Source organism: Epinephelus fuscoguttatus, linkage group LG23, assembly GCF_011397635.1.
Source record: "Epinephelus fuscoguttatus linkage group LG23, E.fuscoguttatus.final_Chr_v1".
Lineage (NCBI taxonomy): Eukaryota > Metazoa > Chordata > Actinopteri > Perciformes > Serranidae > Epinephelus > Epinephelus fuscoguttatus.
In genome coordinates this window covers 21,916,269-21,938,178 of record NC_064774.1, presented here as the reverse complement: position 1 = coordinate 21,938,178, position 21,910 = coordinate 21,916,269, and the positions used below count along the sequence as shown (strand labels likewise).

The 21,910-nt window shown below is 41.0% G+C and overlaps 1 protein-coding gene across 7 annotated transcripts in view; it reads right to left on the bottom strand.

Annotated features, from left to right (window-relative positions):
* The window catches only part of LOC125883454 (multiple PDZ domain protein), a 59,201-nt gene that overhangs the window by 11,253 nt on the left and 26,038 nt on the right, over positions 1-21,910 (bottom strand). For 2 of the 7 annotated variants that reach the window (XM_049567736.1, XM_049567741.1), the window contains 18 exons: positions 20,080-20,278; positions 19,120-19,161; positions 17,712-17,819; positions 17,166-17,246; positions 16,736-16,913; positions 16,366-16,476; positions 11,527-11,619; positions 8,640-8,702; positions 8,311-8,382; positions 6,920-7,097; positions 5,672-5,868; positions 5,397-5,488; positions 3,077-3,155; positions 2,613-2,681; positions 1,144-1,239; positions 983-1,057; positions 647-842; positions 415-560 (listed from right to left, as the gene is read on the bottom strand). In XM_049567736.1, the coding sequence (XP_049423693.1) occupies positions 415-560; positions 647-842; positions 983-1,057; positions 1,144-1,239; positions 2,613-2,681; positions 3,077-3,155; positions 5,397-5,488; positions 5,672-5,868; positions 6,920-7,097; positions 8,311-8,382; positions 8,640-8,702; positions 11,527-11,619; positions 16,366-16,476; positions 16,736-16,913; positions 17,166-17,246; positions 17,712-17,819; positions 19,120-19,161; positions 20,080-20,278 (2,075 nt within the window). The remainder of the gene's footprint in view (positions 1-414; positions 561-646; positions 843-982; positions 1,058-1,143; positions 1,240-2,612; positions 2,682-3,076; positions 3,156-5,396; positions 5,489-5,671; positions 5,869-6,919; positions 7,098-8,310; positions 8,383-8,639; positions 8,703-11,526; positions 11,620-16,365; positions 16,477-16,735; positions 16,914-17,165; positions 17,247-17,711; positions 17,820-19,119; positions 19,162-20,079; positions 20,279-21,910) is intronic. The other 5 variants (XM_049567739.1, XM_049567737.1, XM_049567738.1 and 2 more) reach the window with 5 other exon arrangements.

Sequence of the window (21,910 nt, the reverse complement as noted above, 5' to 3'; positions counted from 1 at the left end):
ATTTGGGGTTCAGAGGTTACATTCCTGGGCTGGATATTGTCTGCTGCGGCCGAGGCCAGACAAAGAGCTGCTCCCCCAAGCCTGACTGAGCAGACAGAATAGATGGGCCGAGGAGAGGACGGGAGGAGGAGGAAGGCTGTGACAACATCATTTCCTACATTCCTGAGCCGCCATGGCTATTTCCAACCTGGGTTGCACCACCACCAAAGATTCTCAGTGGGTGGCACGTTGGTTGGTAACTTTAAAGTACAGTCATGTAACTTTTTAAAGTTACTACAAGATTAAAGTATATTTCAGATTGTAAGAAGTGCAAATACTTAATTAATAACCTTATTTGTATCGTTATATGAGTTATAGAAAAGTCATATACAGCCTCATTAGCAGACTGCAGTCCATATTATTTTCAGTCCCTACCAGCAGGGTGTCACAGCCTCCCACGATGCTGAGCCCCAAACCCGTGCGGCCCTTGGAGATGTCAATGGTGGTCTCACAGCCGGGGATGATGGGACAGGTCGCAGGGTCACAGGCCAGAGTGGAAGGGGTGGATGAGCGGCTCGGGCCTAAAACAGAGGAAGCATAGAGTAAGCCGATTGATCCATTGTTTATCTTCCTGAATAAGAAGTAAAACGTCTTTAAATGGTCTTACTAGCAACTGCGTCTGGCTCTGGTTGACTCAGGGTAGCTGTGGCAGCAACAGGCATGCTAGGTAGGCTGGCAACTGCGTCATCCGAGCAGTCCCCATCTTGGCTGGATGACTGAGGAAAGGAGAAGGAGGAGGGGGTCTCATTTGTAGAGAACGTTAGCTTCACTGGACCTTTGGCTTTTCTCAGTAGAGAATTGACCTAAAACACAGTAGGATTACTAATCAGACTCCAGCTTTACATCGTGACTAGTGTTGCTTTCTACGTAATTCTTACAAAGAAGAAAACTTAAGCAGATACTTGTCTTTATATGAGACATGATGATTACAGTGACACTGTACCTTTTTCACAGTGTAGCCGAGCACTGATTCACCATTCACAGCTAACAGTTTGTCCCCTGGTTTCATGCAGCACTCCTGCACACAGCAGATCACAGTTTTGTTAGCAACCAACTTTATAATGTACACAAACCATTAGCTGCAGTATATAATACAGTGCATACTTTGCCCGTGTGTCCTTTCACTTCAGGTATACTCTGAATCTCAACTCCAGTCTCAGTGTTCCCCTCCACAAAGGAGATGCCAAGTCCTCCGTCCTCCTATTGAAGCAAGCGCATAGATGGGATTTAAATTGGTACCTTTTGGTACGGTGCATCCAAACATAGCATGCAGACTGACCGATACAGCTTTAACTTGTGCCACTGTGTAATAAAAGAGCACCTCCAGTTAGCAAAAACCAGTATTACTGATGACAGTTGTTTCCAGAAAGATAATAAGCCCCAGCTTCACCTTAGATCCATCACACCTCTGATCGTTTGTTCCTAGTGGGGTATTTTCTTGAAGGGTCAGTTCACTGGAATCACAAATGATCTCTTGTTGTATGTGGTGATGATGTTTTCAGTTTAACGGGTAAGGTTTTTAGATACAGAGGGAGCTGATCTGGAAGGCGAAGCTTTTGATTTACTGGTCCATCTACGTCCCAACCCTCACCTATGGTAATGAGCTCTGGGTAGTGACCAAAAGAATGAGATACAAGCTGCCAAAATGAGTTTCCACCGTTGGGTGGCTGGACTCAGCCTTAAAGATAGGATAAGGAGCTTGGACATCGAGAGGGAGCTCGGAGTATAGCCGCTGCTCCTTCGTTGTCGAAAGGGGTCAGTTGAGGTGGTTCGGGCATCTGATCAGGATGTTTGGGGCACGTGCCACTGGTAGGAGGCCCCGGGGCAGACCCAGAACACACTGGAGTGATTACATATCTCATCTGACCTGGGAACGCCTTGGGGTCCCCCAGGAGGGGCTGGAAAAAGTTGCTAGGGAGAGGGATGTCTGGGGCACTTTGCTTGGCCTGCTGACCCCGCTACCTGGCCTTGGATAAGCGGATGAAAATGGATGGATGGATGGTTTTGGGATATCCTTACAGTGAGATCTTTGTAATATGACGGAGCTGAATGGATGCTGTTATTGGTGGTCAAAGAATGACATTTAAAACAGTCTCTCAAGAATCCGATCACTTTACTGTAGAGCAGTTTTTAGTAGGAACTTTTCACTGGTAGGGATATTTGTCAATGCTTGACACGTTAAAAGTTTGGCAAATAAACCTGAAAACATCTCCAGGCTATAAAATAGACACCACAAGGGGTAAAAATCTGTTCCTCTTTTTATTATTGGGTGAACTGAGTCTTTATGTCCCTTTGGAACTGCTCTTCTCCCATTCACGTGTTGAATTGTTTAAGCGCTGTTTTTATTTGACAATTTTCTGTCTCTTTTCTCTTCCCTGGCAGCTTGTCAGACTTGACTGCTCCTATGTGCTCCCTTTCTCTTTCTCTGTCATACTCCATTAACTTTTTTGTGTCTACCTTCCTCATTATGGCGTTGCTTCCAAAACTTCCTCTCTATTATTATCTTTATTTTGGTATTTGAAAGGAACAGGGTTGTCCTATGCATGTGTATTGGGTGGTCCAGTGTATCTCACCTTCAGCTTTATGCTGTGATGCACATATTTTGACGTTTCGGCGTCGCTGTTAGCAGCAGTTGTTTCTATCTGTGAGGAAACAGTAGTAATGGTTGGTACAGTATGAAGTAAACAAACTCGTGTTCGTGTCTGTTGGTTAGTAGGAGTACGGTGCCGAGTGTTATTGTGGTTTCTGGTTGTCTTGGGAGTTGCACACAGGCATGGGAGGTTGGGAACTCTAGGACCACACAAAAAGACTTTTAGGAGCAAACATACATGTAAACAATTCAGTAGCATGACACAGCGTAAAAACCTAATTACACGAGGGTAGAGTCAAAGTACTAATAATGGTTTGGGTGTGAGTTTTAATAGCTTGTTATTGAGCTGGAATGTCACTCCCCAGCATCTGCATAAAGTTTTTCTGGCGTAGCGTTTGTGCATGTGTGCGACTTGTGTTACGTGTGTGGCCACAAGCGCAGACGTACCTCAGCGTGAGGCTCCACTGTGTCTCCCTCGGGTTCTCTCACAGGTCCCACAGCCATCTGGTTCAGCGCCTCCGTGTTCCTGTTCCAAAGAGTCATAACTCACGTAAATCGTCGCTCCTCTGCTTCGTGACAGCGGAGCCATGATTTACGTGGGCTGATCACAGTGTCTCTTTCAAGGGGGAGGGGTCAGGAAAGGGATGTGAGTTAAGTAGAAGGTTAAGTAGTGTGATCTTGGCAAGGGCTGTTTGAGGAAGGGTCAAGGGTCAAATGTGTCTGACTTGGTCTTCTGTGCCGATATTCCAGCTGCTATGTCACAATTCCATATTGCATACTGAGCTCAATAGCATTTACACGCCATACTAATCTTGACAGGATAGGGGAGACAGGGTTGGTTGTCACATTTATCACGTCTCCCTCCCAAGAGGGTGCTACTACAAACTGTTGGTATTGAATTATTCAGAATTGGGGTCAGAGTTCACCTACAGAGTCATTTCAGGAGTAAGACACTTGACACTGAGGTGAGATGACTTTCAGTGTTTTTGTAAAAATGTAAATAGCCATCTTTTGTGTGTTTCTCTTCTAGGCGTTCACACAGTGGGTTTATAAAAAGACATTATAACCATAACTAAAAAGTAAAAAGAGAGAGCTACAGGTTAGTTTTTTCTCAGTAGAGCCACGATATGTGGTTGTTAGATTGGTCGTTAGCAGAGAATCCTAGTTGGGGATACTTTTCACATACTCTGGCAGTAATCACATGCATTGCTCTTGTTAATTGGCAAATCTCATTCAGGGCACCCTACTTAAACTGCTCTGGCCTGCCTACTGTTGCTGCTTCCTCTGCAAGCTGCTTTGCAACCTGCCTCCACCCCAGCTCCTCCTCGTTGTGTCTGACTTATCAATATCATTTCTGCCTGTCATTGACACTGCTCTGTTCTGTTTCTGGGGGGTCTTTGCTGCTGCTCTCCCTGCGTTAGGCTTTCCATGTAGGCACATGGAAGGGCAGGGAGGCTTGCTTTCTCTGCCTCAGACTTTCCTCAGTTGCATGTGGAAGGACAGAGAGGTGCGCTCTCTCTGCCTTAGGCTTTCTGCGTAGGCCTAGGAAAGGCAGAGAGGCCCCAGAACAGAGCCATACCGCCAAATATAATACTGCAAATGGAAAAAAGGTTTTCTTTGACTAAAGTGGTCCTAGGTGAGATAAGCTTAACATCAAATAGGTAGTCTACTGAGGATACAGTCTTTGAGGGATTCAAATGAGTGACAAAAGTAACAGCCAACCCCGTTCTCCCCTACTGTTTTTGTGTTTAGTGTATAAGAAGTAAGCATTTGCTCTTTAAAAAAAAAAGAAAAAAAAGTAATATTTATTTTTTAAATATATATTCTAGGTGTTTTGGGAGCTTTTTCACCACCGTCAATAATAGTTTTAATTATTTGCAGCTATTAGGAGCTTTTCCATTTCCTTTGTGCATTGCATTGTGGGAGAATAGTATACATTCTCAAAGTTTTGATGATTGATTGCCAATTTAGTGAGCCAATTTAGCAAGTGATTGAGGGCCACACAGGTAATCTCAGTTCCACATTAAACTGCAAAATTGTCCACTGAAATGAGAACTTTTACCAGCAGCACTAGGACTGATGACACAGCATAATTGCCATGACACTTGCAAGGTGCCAGTGCTTGCCATACAACCACCAGCTTTTTGCTGGTTGTGTACTGACTTTAAGTTTTCATAAGGACAGTGGATGATTACAATATAAAGCATGCATTTGGTGTGTTGTTTAGGGGCAGCGCAAAATGTTTCTGAGGGCTGTGGACCGCACTTAAAGCAACTACAGTATACATCTACACCCTCAAAATCTGGGTTTTATGGTGTGCATACTGGCATACTTAACTGTCCACATCACATGGACAAAACCTGTTTAGAACTAGTATGTAGTGCGGATTTGGCGAACTCCTGTAGTCAAATGTTACCTTGATTTTGTGGTTTTAAAACCCCTTTTTACATACACTTAGACAAATGCATACAAAATTAATAGATGACTGAAAAAACTGTGGTTTCAGCTAATAAACATGCTTCTTCTTGTCTGATGTGCACGAGTCTGTTAGTAACCACTGAATATGGATGGCAGTACTTCACCTTCAAGTGCATCCCTCTGTTGAATTACAATGGCTCCCTCTATTGAATTTTGAATAACATTACACTAGACTTGAACTTGTTCAGGTCAGTTTTCGTTATATGCAGTCTGGCAATGAAATGCAGTTGCTGTTGCCATGGAAATTTATTCATAGAGGCTTCAAAAGGAAGAAGAAGTGTTTTCATACCTGACAAAGATGATTTTGACTTTAGATGGAGAGCTCTTGATTATGGAGGATGCATTCTGGTGACTGTGGCCGTAAAGGACTTGCCCATTGATCTGACAGGATACAAAAATATTAAATTAAACACACCTTTTCCCCCAAAAGAAATATGTCACAAAACACGACCAAAAACATAAAACAGTTAGCTTTAAATTCTATAACTTTAGGGAGTCACATATCCAGCTAACTTTGTTTATGAACCCACGAGAGTTTAGAGCCAAAATCAATACACATCTTACCTCCAGCAGCTCATCCCCCACCACCATACGTCCGTCCCTGTTGGCCGCCCCATTGGGGTCTATTCCCACCACGAACACACTCATGCGAGAGCGGTCCCTGTTCCCCGCCAGGCTGAGGCCCAGTCCTGTCTTGCCTTTCTCCAGCTCAATCATGTGTAGGACACCCGGCAGGCTGCCATATCGCTGGATTATGTTCTCTGAAAGAGGCAGGAGAAGTCGTGGCAGACAGATGTAAGCTGACAATACTGCTGAATAGTGCCAGATACATCTTGAGCCTGGGCCTCCGTATCAGTTTGTGTCGTGTTGCTCAAATGAAGAGGGCAGGTGTTAGGACTGGGTGAGACGCAGTGGCACAAAAAGTAAAAGTTCCAAGTGTCAGACAGCTGAGTTTCTATCTCTTTGTCTCAATCTTGTGCCCATTGTTATCCCTCCCCTTCTCACTCCAGCCCCATCTCTCTCTCTCTCTCTCTCCACCTCTTCTGTCTCTGGTGTGTTAGATAGCCCCTGTTCAGACCAATGGGCTCCTGTTGTTCTGGGCTCCCTGCCACTGTTGGACCATCAGTCCTGTACTAATCTCCACAACTCACCTCCCCGGGCCTACCCTCATCAATCTTATCCCCGCAGGATGGGAGCACTCTCTCTCTCTCTCTCTCTCTCTCTCTCTCTCTCTCTCACACTCTCACACACACACACACACACACACACACACACACACACACACACACATTCACCACAGTCCCAGGTGTTTGGAGGCTGGAAGTCTGTCCTTTATGCTTGTTGCCTGAGTTGAATGCGACTGGCTGTGACCTGTTCTCCTTGAGGCTTCAACTTCATCCTACAGTTGACATTAAAGCATCTGCAGGAAGTTAATAGCTTAATTGGGACATTGAGTCCTTCAAGTTTTGCTGAGGTACAACCACCTCAAGCATGTGAATCAGTACTCTTTTATTGCACTCTAGATTAATTTATAAGTAGTCAAAAAACAAAATGTACCTTGGAGGACCTCTAGTGGCAGTTAGGTGATAAAGCATGCCAAAGAAAGTCAGAATATGCTTTCTTTCTCCATTAAGTGATTCTGTGTATGTGAGTGTATGTCTCTATATTCACACAAACCAGGATTTACTTAGGATAGGCCAGTGTTAAATAAAATAAACCAGTTACAAAAACATTAACAAAACAGCCATTAGTATTGTTGTTCCTAACAGAATATATAATTATAACCCGAGAAAAAAGACAAACTGAACTCACTCCAGTTGTATCCAAACTCATCCTCCACCTCCTCCTCCTCCACCTCCTCCTCTGCCTCAGCAGGTCTGCCAGGAATCTCTGTCAGCGTGTCTGTATCAGTCTCTCCCACATGGGGCACCACTGGCAGGGGGAGGACAGCACTGGTGGGAGATGCCTTCGCCGCTTCACGCTTCACCGGCTGTCACGCCGCAGATGGAGTTGGAAAACAGTTTATTAGCGAAAGATAAAGAGAAAGGAGAAGGTTTCATCTTTGCACTTCAGTTTGAATCAACTTGTATGAGGTGTACAGAGAGAAGAAGGCTCTTGAGCGCTGCTGAAGCCATATGCTTGGTTTGCATAACAGCTTCATCCGTTGTGGCAGGATTAGTTAGTTTTAGGGTGAGAAATGATAATGTGATGTGGCTCCATAGATGCCACGGGCTCAAATAAGCATTAGTATAATCAGCCTACTAAAGCTACAGCCTTATAATATATAATAAAATTATGCTTATTGAGTCAGAAATGCTGCATTTAATTGCCATTTATTACTGCTGTGATACAGTGACTGTATATAAAGATGGATGCCACGTCACCTCCTACCACTGTGCAAAAATGAAGCCAAAATATCCTGGATACAGCTACTGCCATCTTGCGCTTGTGACATCATTTGGAGCCAGAGTCTGCACCGTAGCGATGTCAGCGGTATTGAGTTCCCACCCATACACCCATCCAACCAATTGTGAACAGCACCATTGATCACAAGCACATCAATTGACGTACAATCATGTCATTGAACCCCCTTTTTATAGCATCAAAAAACAAATTAAAACCAAAGTTATCAGAAAAAAATAACATATATTAGCTTGACAACTACTAAACACGTCAGTAACATGGAAGGGGTGGGGTTTACGACCTACAGTATATATACAGCCAGCTACCAGGAGGCGTTAGAGATATTTGGCTCCACCTTTAGGGATCTGTCATGTTGTCCATCTTTATATACAGTCTATGCTGTAATTACTTATTAAATTAGTACTTCAAATCAAGTATTCACCCATGAGATGTGCACTTACCTGAAAACTAGATCAACACATCATACTTTTGATTATTTTAATTCTTGTTTAAAAGCAAAATCTGTGTACAAACAAGATATCAAGCTGTCATCCATTAAATGAGTACCAATTTTAAAAGGAAATGGCTAAAATCAAAACACAGAAAGGACAAAACATTCTGATTTCACAAACTGCACAAGGAATTCAGATGGAGGAGATGTTAGGACGTGTTTGAGTGTATGCATGTACAGCATGTTGGAATATATTCAACACACGAAGTGCATTGTGGTACATCAACACATCTGTACAAGCATAGGCAGAAAGGGGAGAGTGGAACGCACAACACAGAGACCCACAAACCTTAAACGGGGTAGGAGTGAAAGGGTTAGTTGGGGAGAGGCGGAGGAAAAGTCTACTGTGACTGTAACCCTCCTACAGAGAAGAGACAAAGGGCAACAACTTTAGAAGACAGCACATTTCTGACAGACACCTGCATCTATTGACAGGCATATGCCAGTGTTGCGTTTGACAACATATTGAGTTCACGATGAAAAGTTGAACACATCTACGTTTAGTATTTCAAACCTGGTCTCTAGTGCAGTGAGCATTACTTTCCTACAGTTGAATGTGGAGCAAACATATATAAAAAAGATAGGAGTTGTCAGTGGAGGGTAATTGCAAACACCAACCTTGTCCTTGCTGTCCCTTGTCATAGCTGCAGCTCTGTCCTCACTGGAGTCTGTTACTGATGACTGCGGCGTATGAGACAGACATGAAGGTAAATCACTCCACTCTACATCACACACTCACAATAAGGAATTTCAAATTAATTTGTCTCACGTATGGAGAGGAAATTTATAACATTCACTTCAATGTCATCATACAGTGCATGATACTATATCACATTGTAATTCCATTATTATTAATAAGTTCATACAAAAGTTACAAGTGTCCTGCATGACTAAAATCAGGACCATATGCTGTATCATGAAAAACAATCTGTTTATAAATGCTACTACTGAAAAAAGCTCACATTTCTTAAATAAAGAAAAACTTGTTTTCTTAAGCAAACTTAAAGCTTGGCAAAACCAGACTCAGAGCAACAGGAAAGCACACAAACACACTCAGCCACGCCAAAACATTGATGTGTTGAGCGAAAAAGCCTATCCAGCGCTACATGTCTATCCAAGCTTGACCATTTCTTCCCAATGATCGAGCATAAAAGGTTTTGCCAGAAAGTCTGGCATTTAAAAAAAAAAAAAAAAGAAAGAAAGATATTGCAGTTTACAGTTTTTCACATAATAGTATTTGTGTTGAGTGCCGACTGTCTTATCAAGTTGTCTTCTTTACGTTGGCAGCGAGACACTCGGGACAATGTTTGAGGGATAATTGGGAGAAATTGGGCCCCTCAAAGCCGCGGACAGGAGGAAAATAAAATGCACTTATAGTAAAAGCCTCGACTGTGATTTAACTTCTTGTTTGGTGCGACAGAAGGACGCAGCAAAGCACAGAAGGAGAGGTATAAATAAGGCAGCATATGTTAACAGATGAGGGAAAAGTATACATACAGAATTGAAATACTAGAATTTAGGATAATAATAACAGGTTTACCATAAAGGGAAATAAAGGTCACATGGTCATGTAACTTGGCTGCACAATATGAGGAAGATATGCAGTACATGATTACAGTATTACTTACAATAAACAGATTTAAAGTGTACTAATTCTTCTGCTACTTTCAGTATACTGCTGAGATATAGCCAATAACTTGTAGAATTGAAATACTAGAATTACCACCTTGCAGTTGTATGCCTTCGCAAACCAGTCAAGTTGCAGTTTCAGATCCATGTCTGACCAGACTCATATAAAGCCATGACAGGTGACAACACTTCAAATATGGATGTTGCTTCAAAGAAGCTACATATTCTAAAATATGGAATGTCTATACATGTAACATCTGTACCCAAGATAAGTGTAACCAATTCAGCATCAGACCAAAAATCTCCCCTTCTGTTCCTGAGATATGATGTTGAAGAATGACCACAAAAGTGTTACTACAGAACTTTTGATGTCACAGTAGAGTTGACCTTTGACCTTTTGGATATAACATCATAACTCAATCATTTTATTCTACTAGACATTTGTATCAAATTTTGTCATAATTAGCGAATGTCTTCTTGAAAAAAATAAATAAATAAAAAATAAAAAAACTGTGTGAGGTCAGAGTGACCTTGACCTTTGACCAACAAATTCAAACCACTTCATCGTCCAAGTGGACGTTTGTGCCAAGTTTGAGGAAATCCCCTCAAGGTCCCCGTAAAGGGATAGTGAACCCAAAAATGAAAATTCAGCCACCTAATGGAGGCTTGCGGCGATTCAAATGTCCAAAGACACATAATTGAAACCACAAAATATCTCCATACTGCTCGTCCGTAGTGATCCAGGTGTCCTGAAGCCCCTACATAAAAAAGTTGTTTGGAAGAACGTCATCTAAACGGAGGTGACAATGGTGTTGTGAGGACTCTAAAACTTCACCTGAGCCTCCATCGGCATATGGGTGAGTACATAATGGCTGAATTTAAATTTTTGGGCGCACTATCCCTTTAAGATATCATATTTCTGAGCACTAGACAGATGCAAGGTCACAGTAACTATGACCATCAAAATCTAAAGTCCAAATGGACGTTTGTGCCAAATTTGAGGAATTCTCTCATGGCCATCATGAGATATTGCCTTCACGAAAATGAGGCAGTTTAGGTCACAGTGACCTTGACCTTTGAATTTTTGGCCATCGAATTCAAATCAGTTCATCTTTGAGTTCAAGTGGACGTTTGTGCCAAACATGAGGAAATCCTCTCAAGGCCTTCTTAAGATATTGTGTTCACAAGAGTAAGACAAATGAAAGATCACAGTAACTTTGAAAACCAAAATCCGATCAGTTCATCATTGAGTCCAAATGGATATTTATGCAAAATTTAAGGAATCCCCTAATGGCCATCTTGAGATACTGCATTCACGAAGAGGCAGTTGAGTTCACAGTGACTTTGACCTTTTACTTTTGACCATCAAATCCTAATCAAGTCATCTTTGAGTTCAAGTGGATGTTTGTGCCACATTTGAAGAAGGGTTCCCTCAAGGCATTCTTGGGATATATTGAATAAACTGAATAGTGAACTGACCAAAAAAAGGCACAAATAAAAAAAGAATGACAGCTACAGTTTAAAGTGCATTTTGTTTCAATTAACCAAAAAAATCCGAGTGCAATGTCACAGTCTTTTGCAATGTGTTTATTGCGCAAATTGAAATCGCAATGACAGTATGATATATTGTGCAGCCCTTGTTTTAGTGCAACACATGGCTATCTTGACACTGAAATGCCCTAATGTGGTAAACCTGCATGCAGACTGATATTTAATAATTAAACCAAGACTCCACACAGACACACAAATGCTTTCTTTCATTCTTCACGCATATCACTTCACTCATTATTGACACAATTTCAAAAAGTCAAGGGGTCAAGTGAAGGACACACCCATACACAAGCAGGCAGACACAGACACAGGGTAGCTTTCTAACCTGAGGGAAGGCAGGTGCTAAGTAGGTTTGATTAGTGCAGCGAAGACTCAACTCACGCTGGCTATTTAGCTGCGGAAAGGGCAGGGGCGGCTTCTAAAAGCAACACACAGGACCAACAAGCTGACAACATGACAAATATTTAATGTGATGGCTGATCCCTTCTGACAGAATTGAATCGGAGGCCATCCGGGAGAAAAAAAAAGAGGAGTGTGTGGAGGACAGAGGCACCTCAGGTTTTATTTAAATGAGTAACCATTAAAGCAAGCGGCTTCCTTGAGGACAGCCATTCCTCTACATCAAAAAAAAAAATCAGAGCAAAGTCTCTTTCTCTGAAATACTTTAACAAAATGTTTCAAAGATTCCTCCAGGCTACCTTGAGATTATTCACTGCTTACAAGAGAAGGATTTGAAACTTAAAGGGAGACAGCATGGATACGCTATTATACTCTCTAGGTGGACCCCAGTGGCTGCATTTAAAAGCAGCATTACTGACCTGCCTGCAGCACTTAGAGGGATCATCCAATCAAAATAATATTTTTCAAACTATTCAGTCCATTTTTATGAATTTTCAGGGACGCTGCAGCTCAATACCATAGACTTTATTGAAAAGATGTCTTCTTCCTACATGTCATAGGTAGAAGCAGTCTTGAGCATGTTTTGACAGCCATCTAGTCACACAGGTACGAATGATTTCCCTTTTTGCTTTTTTATTGTTTACTTGATGAGTTACTTTATAAAATATAGCTCTGAAATTTCAATAACCCCCATGGTGAAATTGCATTAGGAATCTTGTCTGCATGTGCATTGAATGACAGCAATACACACCTTCAGCACAGGAGGTGTCTAAAATACTTTCCACTGCCGGTGACAAAATTGATTTTACCATTTGCAAACCCTTTTGATTAAAAACATCATTGTGGGTCATGTCATTGTTACATTTAGATTACTCTGATAGAAAATAGGATAGGATATCTGGATATTAAAATAAACTCCCGGTTCTTTTTCTCCCAGAAGGAACCTCCAACTCTAGTTCGTCTTTATTTTCCATCAATACATACATTATGTGTATATCAAAGTCAAAGATGCAGTGAAAATGAAAGACTCAGCTAACAGTGCGAGGGGCAGAAAGAAAGAGGAGGCAGGGAGAGATAATGCAGCAAAGATTAACTGTGATGGATAGCTGATGCAACAGAAATGAGAGAGACAAAAAGCAAGAGACAGATTACCTGACACGTGCGGTGTGGCATGCATGTGAAAGAGGTGGTGTGTTTCTCTACGGCAGGCGGTGGACCTGGGTTATATATTGACTCAGGCTGGGAAAGCAGTGCGGAGGAACATAGATGCAGGTTTGAGGCAACTCATAATGTAGTAACAGTAGAAAGAAAATAAATACTAAACATAAGGTGTTGACCTCTTTGAAGGAATTTTCAATATTTTTTGAAATATAGTTAGATGGCATGCCACTCTCGTGCCTGTATGCTAAATACAGAATGAAGCTACAGCCAGGGTATGGTAAGTTCATTTTTAGCATAACGGTGTTAGCCTGGCTCTGTCCACAAATAACAACCATAGACTGTATGGTGGGAAACTGCAGTGTTAATGTGTAAATTAAAAAACTTAATAGGTGCTGATAGGCCAATTATGCCTCCAGACTATAAGCTTTAGCTTTTTACATATTTCTAGCCTTTGAGCTAACTGTCAGCAGGCTGTAATGTTAGCTTCACATCTAGCTAGCACACTGATATGATTGGGTATCAATCATCTCTCACATTAAACTTTCAACCAAAAAAGTGACTTAAAGGACAACTTCGATATTTTTCAACCTGGGCCCTATTTCCCCATGTGTATGTGAGCGTATGATTCATAGGTACAACTCGTACTAAAATTGGTTCAGTATTGAGGGAGGCGGATGCAACCAGGAGCCGCGAAATGAGCTAAAACGGTAACGGGGGCAACTATGTCCCATATAAATTTGAGCATTAAAAGTGCTTTTTTTCGCCACTGACCGGTTCAGATCGCCAGTGCTATGAGTGGAGTCAGCTGTCAGTCAGTGTTGGAGTAGAGAGGGGGAGGGCTGCCCCGCTGGGTACTGTAAGTGAGTATGTATGTATGAAGTGTGTGTTTTTTTTCACCACTGACCGGTTCAGATCGCCAGTGTTATCTCTGTAAATAGTGTACTAAGCGTTTCCCTTACCTCTGGGTTGTGTGATGTCACGAGCTTTGCTCCACTGTGTCTGTAGCTCTCTCTACTCGTGGGACGGCCGTTTTCTTGAGGAAAGTGTTTCGGGATTGGATGTCTTGTCTTCTTCGGCTGGCAGTAGTCATCTTGGGAGAAGTGAGCACTGCAGACCTGATGGTCTGCAAGGCTCACTGTCTGGACACGAGTGTTAGCATCCATTTGTAGCACAACTAGCCACAACTTCAGCATCTCGCCATCCGACAAAGGCAGGCTGTGAAAGTTGTACGGGGTGTTGCGCGACATCTTGTTCTTGCGTTCGGGAAAAAGGCCCGTTTATTTGAACACTCCAAAAACTCCCGTAACACTCCAGGGGGTAGCACGTAAAAGACTCCGTCCCAAACTCTGACTCTTCTAGCGTAACACACATTTCATACACACATACTCACTTACAGTACCCAGCAGGGCAGCCCTCCCCCTCTCTGCTCCAACACTGACTGACAGCTGACTCCACTCATTCACACTCACCACTGCCCCAGGGCCGCTACATGCTATCTACAGAGATAACACTGGCGATCTGAACCGGTCAGTGGCAAAAAAAAATAAGCACTTTTATATGGGACGCATTTGCCCCCATTACCGTTTTAGCTCGTTTCGCGCCTCAATACTGAACCAATTTTAGAATGAGTGGTACCCATGAATCATACGCACACATACACATGGGGAAATAGGGCCCAGGTTGAAAAATACCGAACATATTTCTCAAAATGTTGAACCGTTGCTTAAAGAGTAAAAAACGCTATGCTCTTGTGCTGTTTTTACTCTACTGTGGTAGTTAAGCTAACATTATGCTCACCGGGTGTAGCTAACAATTTTCAAACCTGCATTAACTGATTATTTGGCCACTTGGGACAACAAAAAAGACTGTAAACACAACACTGACAAAAGTGACGTAACATATTTCCAAAAATGTTGAACTTTTGCTTAAAAAATGCTATTCCCTTGTACTGCGTTTACTCTACTGCGGTAGCTAACGTTATGTTCAACTGGTGTAGCTAACATTCTCTAAACCTGACTAATGATTTGGTCTTTTGTGACAGCAAAACAGGCTGTAAACACAACACTGACATATTATTATCTTTTTAGTTTCCTTTTTTTACATACAGTATTTCCAGCAGACACATAGCAACATTAGCATTCATTCCCTGGTGTTACTCTCTTTTTATCTCCGTTATTGGTCTTCAACAACACCTGAGGGAAATATCTGGCTGCTAAATTAAGCTTATAGCTGCTACATACCAACGTTACTGTTGTTGCTGACGTTGTCTGTCTGCTGTTTATTTGCTAGGCATTTGGCATAAATTGGATTTTAAGTTTTTTCACCAAAACCAGCTGCGTGTTATAGCTGAAAACTATTTTATGAGAAGTACACCCTCTGTTGTTGTTAAAAAAAAAAAAAGATTGATTCTAGCTAGGGGTGAAAGAAAAAAGGGTTGGTCAATATATATCGCTATTATATCGATATTGTGATCATAAGTTTCATAACTTACCAGACATAACTAATGATTATGTATCAAAAATCTAATTGTTTAAACATTTCGTAAAAGCACCAATATTCAATCCTACAAAATTGTATCGATATTGAGGTATTAGGTCTAAAATATATATTGCACAGCCCTAGAAGAAAATATCGATACACTTGAGTATCACAATATTGTGTTTTATTGTACTACATCGATTCTCAAAAATAAATAATTTTCTGCTTGATTATTTACATGCAAAGATTTGTGTCAGCTAGCTCCTTAAATTAGATTTTAAAAAATTGCAACATACTGCCTTCCTAACAGTATCGCAGTATATCGCAATATATTGAATGGTTACCCCTGTATCATGATATAGGGGTGAGTGATATGGCCCTAAAATAATCACAGTATTTACGATGTGATATGGTTCTACATGTCAACCTAACAGTTTGCAATGTATCGCCTTGCCTTGAAGCTTACAGTATCACAATATATCCCGATATATTAACCCCTGTATCACGATATATTTTGTATTGTCAGATTATCAACAAAACACAGCGTTAAGATGTTTTTTAGAGTTACCATAGTTGAGTATGATTTTTCATTAACATCTTGCCCCTCTTCGCATCCTTCCTCTGCATGTGCTACAATACATTATGAGTTGCTACAAGGCTTAATGAGTTACCGGAAAGCATGTGGGAATATCTCATAGATGACAATGCAGGTGATTGACTGTGAGAGATCTGACACTGGAGTCAAACCAGTTTCAGCCCCAGCAGGAGACTCCTTAGTCATGCTTTAAAAGCCTGAGGGCACTTTCAAACAACAAACGGTGTTGTTGATAAGGTGATTTTCAATGAGTGTAGCAGTTAGAGGTTAAAACTTGTTAATATATTTAATATGCCACACAGGGTTTGTTGTTGCTCTCATAAAAGATTTCAAAATGGCTTTCTTTGAACTATCAAAAGCAAACTGAGGTTGTAACAGAGGTTGTATATTGTGCATTTTAGTTTTTGAAAGTGCCCTAAATGGCCTGTGCAGATGAACTTGTACGTGAGGTGAAAATGGAAAAAGAAATTGTGACCTTTAGATTATGAGGTAGTTACTAGCAATTGTTCAGATTCTATTATATGGACTTACCCGGGGCCTGTGGATAATACTCTGGACCAAGAAGGAGACAGGGTTGCCTGCCCTGCGTATGGCCTCCACTGCCTCCTCGTGACTAGCATCTCTTAGATCCACTCCATCCACCTGACAAACAAAGAATATATCAGGGAAAAGACTCTGTCAGGCTGTCAGGTACCCACAATCTCCACTCCAAATGTTTTTTTTAAGGATTTCAAACTCTCCTCAGGCTTTTTTGGTTTTCTCAAATGAATGCATCTGAATAAAATAACACAGGGTTAAGTAAATAGTTCGAAAAGAAGTCTTCGGATTTATTTAAATTTTCTTCTACATCCAAAAAACAACTTCAAGTTTATTGGGTCTGTGACCTGAAATGTTCTTTCACCTCTACGATTCTGTCTCCAGGCTTCAGGGTCCCGTTCTGTCCAGCCGGACTGTCCTCCAGGATGTGCTTGATAAAAATACCCCTCATCACCTCTCCGTTGCTCAGCCGGCTGCCCATCCCTCGGCCCCCAACAATACTGATACCCAGGGACTTGCCTGGCGCTCGGAAGAGCTCCACTCTGAGGAAGGTACCAATATCAGCATTTTTCACTTCAAAGCTGTGACTCTGGCACTGAGTTGATGCTGTAACTTTTATTGTACGCTGGGCAGAAAATAAGATTTTTTATCTCAGAAATGTACTTTTCCTAAGTTTCTTTGTGTCAGGGCTTCAAGCTTGTGCCATCATTCTGCTATACAAGGTCTCCAAACCATATCTGTCATGGACATGTTCGCAGAATTAAATTAGAAGCTTAGATGCAGTGTGTACTCACTTCCGAGGTTGGTTCCAGTTGCTGTACGAGGCACTTTCCTCTCCCTCTCCATCTTCCCGTTCAGGGAGGTTAGGAATGTCTCTAGATAAACAAAAGCGGAAGGAAAGGGTTTGATAAAATTAGAAAAAAACTCATGATTCATGATTATTAGGGGTTGATTAAAGCTCTAGGGACAAAAAAAAATGAACTATAGATGTTGTTATATAGCATGACTTAAAGGTACCCTGTGGAATGTTTGACCATTTAGCGTTGTCTTTGCGAGTAGGTCCCTGTTGTATTTATGTCATGTTATACCACTGATTGGCAGTTGGTGGCAGTAACACACAAAGAAGTGCAGCATGATCAAAAAACTGGCTTTGCAGTGGATTCTGAGGAGGAAAATTCATTCAACATGTTTCTTGGACCTCACAATACTCACAATGTGTTCTGATGAGAAACGCCAAATGTAAACATAAGTGGTTTGTTTACAAGGAATCTCTACAAGGCACATTTTAAGTTTACCCGTTTGTAAATGTAATTACATGACAAAAGTTACTGAGGACATACTTTGGATCTGGAACTGTGACAGGAGCTGTTTCAGAGAAGACATCATCTTTAGCCTGCTCTAGGCTGGCCTTGTACTCCTCCAGATACTCTGCTGGAACATATGTAATGCTGAACACACACACACACACACACACACACACACACACACACACACACACACACACAAGTGAGTCAAACATTTCTTAAAGCAAACAGCTTGGCACCACCGCCCCCCCATTTTTAGACACTCCATTTCCCTCCTTAGTGGCAATTATACCCCCGTTCACTGTGAACTCACAGGGCAATTTAACCAAAAATAGAGAACTGGCATTCAAGTGCAAACAGGTACGAAAGCACTAAAACCCCTTTTCACTGCACAAAAGAGCTTCTTTTAAATCTGCCTATTTACATTGAGAAACTTGTTTTTCTCAAACTCCAGCAAATGTACCCGTAAGCAAAAGAGTAACACTCAACTGTCTATTTCTCAAATGCATTCTCCCTATCACTTGCCCAAGGTGAGATGCAATGAATTCTGTATAAGCCTTGACATCTGACTGTTCAAAACAGATGTTTACCTTCATAAATGTCTGAGCAAATCAGGTCCTCTATCACCCACTGTGTGATAAACGTGACAAATTTGAAGGGCGTAACCGTCATTAATTCATGAGCAGGTTACTAATTCATGCTAAGAAATGAACCAAAAGCTAACTGACAAAATCTGACACCCACTTAAAGTCCCATTTCCAAACAATTCAGAGTTGAAGCTGATTCTGAAGGGCACATTAACACATTTAAGTGAAGCTGACAGATCTCCAACAGATGGGTTGATTTGGTTTTTAAACACGACGGCATGCAGACAGAGAGGAAAATTAATCCGACTGAAATAATGAAATGGATGAGTCAATTCATGGACACAGCATGCAGTGAGAGACATGGCAGAGCTTCAATACCAGTGGTTAATATGAAAACAGTTAAGAAGAGAGTTATAAATGGTACAAGAGAAAACATCCAGGTAATAACTGATGTTAGTCACAGAAATAAAAGGAAAGAAGTTAGGTGGCAAGTTAAGTAAGTGATGCAGTCAATCAAGATTTATCCAGACTATATTTGTTATTTAAAGATTTGTGGCCACAGGTCAAATTTAAATAAATTATGGTTCATAAACAGTGCACTGTCACAACATAATTAAAATGTTAATCATTGAATCCGAATGATATTTACAACAGCACTTTCATCAATTATACTTTCTGCTGTCAGTGTTTTGACACTTCACTAAATGGAACTGACTGTCTAATTCTGTGTCTGGATAAAGCTCTTAAAACAGACTGCAGTGAAGCCCAACAGCAGATGGAGAGAATGAGAGGAAGGAAAACCAAAGATGGCAGCTTTTTGCCGAAACGCCACCGGCGTGGAAGTTAGTCATACTCACACATAAAATGGGCACAGATCGTCCTCAGGTGCACAAGCAGATCTAGAATGTGAAGAGTTTGGCTTTTTATGCACCGGAGCTAACAAAGTGCCAAGTTTAGTTCAGCAAGCAGAACTTGTGCAACACCACCTCTAATTTTCTTGTGGAATGGTAATGGCAGTAATAATAACGTCAATAACATAACGCTATGAAAGAGAAATTCATTTATTTTGCTTTTAGAATTACACTACAACTTAAACAAACCTCTTTAACATCACCCAGTTTATAGTAAGAGTAATGTGCATAATCAATTACACACATTAAATGCTTAAAACTAAATATTTGATGCAAGCATTAAATACATCCACATGTATTATTTGTAAGGCTTGTATTTAAGCCGTCCTGATGTGATTGAGGTTGGACCTTGAGGTACATCCCTGTGTAGGAGAAATACAAAGCAGCTCTACTAGCTTCTAGAGTTAAACTGAATAAACGCTGAATATCTCACCAGCATTAGTTTTTCAATAGCAAAGAACAATTTCACAAGACCTTGATACAAGACTTCATACAACCCGGTGCTTTTTCACTACAAACAGAATTTTTTTTTGCAGTACAGAGAATTGAAAACTCAAGCACGACCAGTAGGCAAAGAATGCTTGATAGGATTCTTGACTAATTTGTAATCGCTAATGCAAACTGGTATGTAGTGTAATCAACAATGCTGTATCCTTGCAAGGGTGTTGAACAACAGCACGTTAAGAGGAATGCATATTTAAATCACAATCTATCTATATTGTATTAGAAAGAAATCATTTTGGTATTGTTTTTAAAACTCCGTTACATCTGCTACTTCTATTGAACAATTTTACAATATCTGTCTGTTTGCATTTCTGGCAAAATCATCTCCTTCCTTTGCAGATTTTCAACAATACGTGTAAACATGTGCACTTTGGTTACTGCTGTCTAATTGTATTGTCTTACCCCAGGTCTGGCCCAATGAGTGAATGTCTTCTAAGCATGGCGCGAGCCTGAGCATTGGTCAGGTTGGCTGTGGGCTCTCCATTGATGGCCAGGATGAGATCGCCAACACCCAGACGTCCATCGCGGCTAATGGATCCACCATGGATTATACTGCGGATCAGCATTCCCAAACCATCTTTCTTGGCACTCACAGTCATCCCTTTGAGTATGAGAAACTGTTACACACTAAACTTGGATTTTGATCAGAATTGATAACAAAAAGTAACATTTAAGAGCTTTCGATGATAAATGAACCCCTCAACAATCCTCAAAACATCAATGCCACAAAGAAACATTTGAGGACTAATTCCATTACAAATGCAGAGGTACTCTTAATGTAGTATAATTTTAAAGTTTTACTGATAATTTCCACTTAACCCCTTCTACTCTGCAAGGATGCAGATGAGTTAACCTAAGGAATCCACTGGTACTAATCATGTCATGCTAGCTTATCGGGAAGGGGGCTAAATAACGCTCCAAAGTTAGGCAAAATTTCGATGAGGGGAAAACTGCCATGGCCATTTTCACAGGGGTCCCTTGACCTCTCACCTTACGATATCCGTATGACAATGGGTTCTATGGGTACCCACAAGTCTTCCCTTTACAGACATGCCCATTTTATGCTACTCTCATGCAAATTTGGGCAAAACAATGCAGTTTTTTGCATGCAGTACAAGTGTGGTATTTTTTCCAATTGTATCTGAAGATTTCTGCATACTGGGGTCCCTAAACAGTCTTGGAACTGCATAAATTGGGTATGACTGGAAAGCTGAGACTCTTTTGGATTCAATAAGCCCAATTTTATTCATGTTTGATGATGTCAGCCCCCATAGCAGCCATTTCTGTGTGGTGAGAGCATTTTTTAGAGATGGACATCACAGTACAAAATGATGTATTGTGACCTCTGGGTTTATCAGAGCCTCAAGAAACTTTACAGCCACAAACTAGAGACCTTGGATTCAGGGGATGTATTGCTTTCATAAGTATATTGACGATGAGAGGGTTTGTTAGCAGTTCTTACAGAAATCTCCAAACGTCAAAAGTTTTTGATAGCCAATGAGAGAATGGATTCTTTAATGGTGTTTGTCAAGGTCTTGGAGTATTGATGTAGTATTTTGGAGGGACTGTTGACCATTTTTATCAATTCTAAAGTGCTGATTAATGACTAAACTCAGCACAAAATCTGTTGTATCAACTTATGGGACATGACTGAGCATATGAATGGTCCTCATATACTTCCATTATAATTTTCTAAGCCCTTATGCACTCTTATCTTTAAAAGTTTGAACAGGAGCCTGACCAAAACACAATGTTTATTACATATTTATGATTACAAAAAATTTTTAGCTGACGTATACCACTCCATGTGGCATATACTGTTGACCTACTATCTCCCCCTAAAGATCCCCTGTCCTGCCAATGAAAGACACAAATGGGTCTATGGTAGAGAGGTGTGGAGTGGAAGAGATTAAAAATAAATCTGATTCACAGTTGTGGTCTCAGTTCTGAAACAAGAAAACTTTCCCATATCCCAGCAAATTATCCTAGAAACTGTCACAGTATTCACAAATTTGTGTTTCAATACACTCTCAGTGGAGTAACTTCAGAGTGGCATAATATATTTGGAGACCAGTCTATCTAAAACTTTCAAACTTTATAGCACAGCACGCAGGGATTCTTTTGCAAAGATCATAAAAATAACATCACTGTGTTCTATGTAGGAGGGGATTTTGGTTTTGAAGTCTGTGTGGTATAAAGATTACAAATACAAAACCCAAATGTATTATAGAAA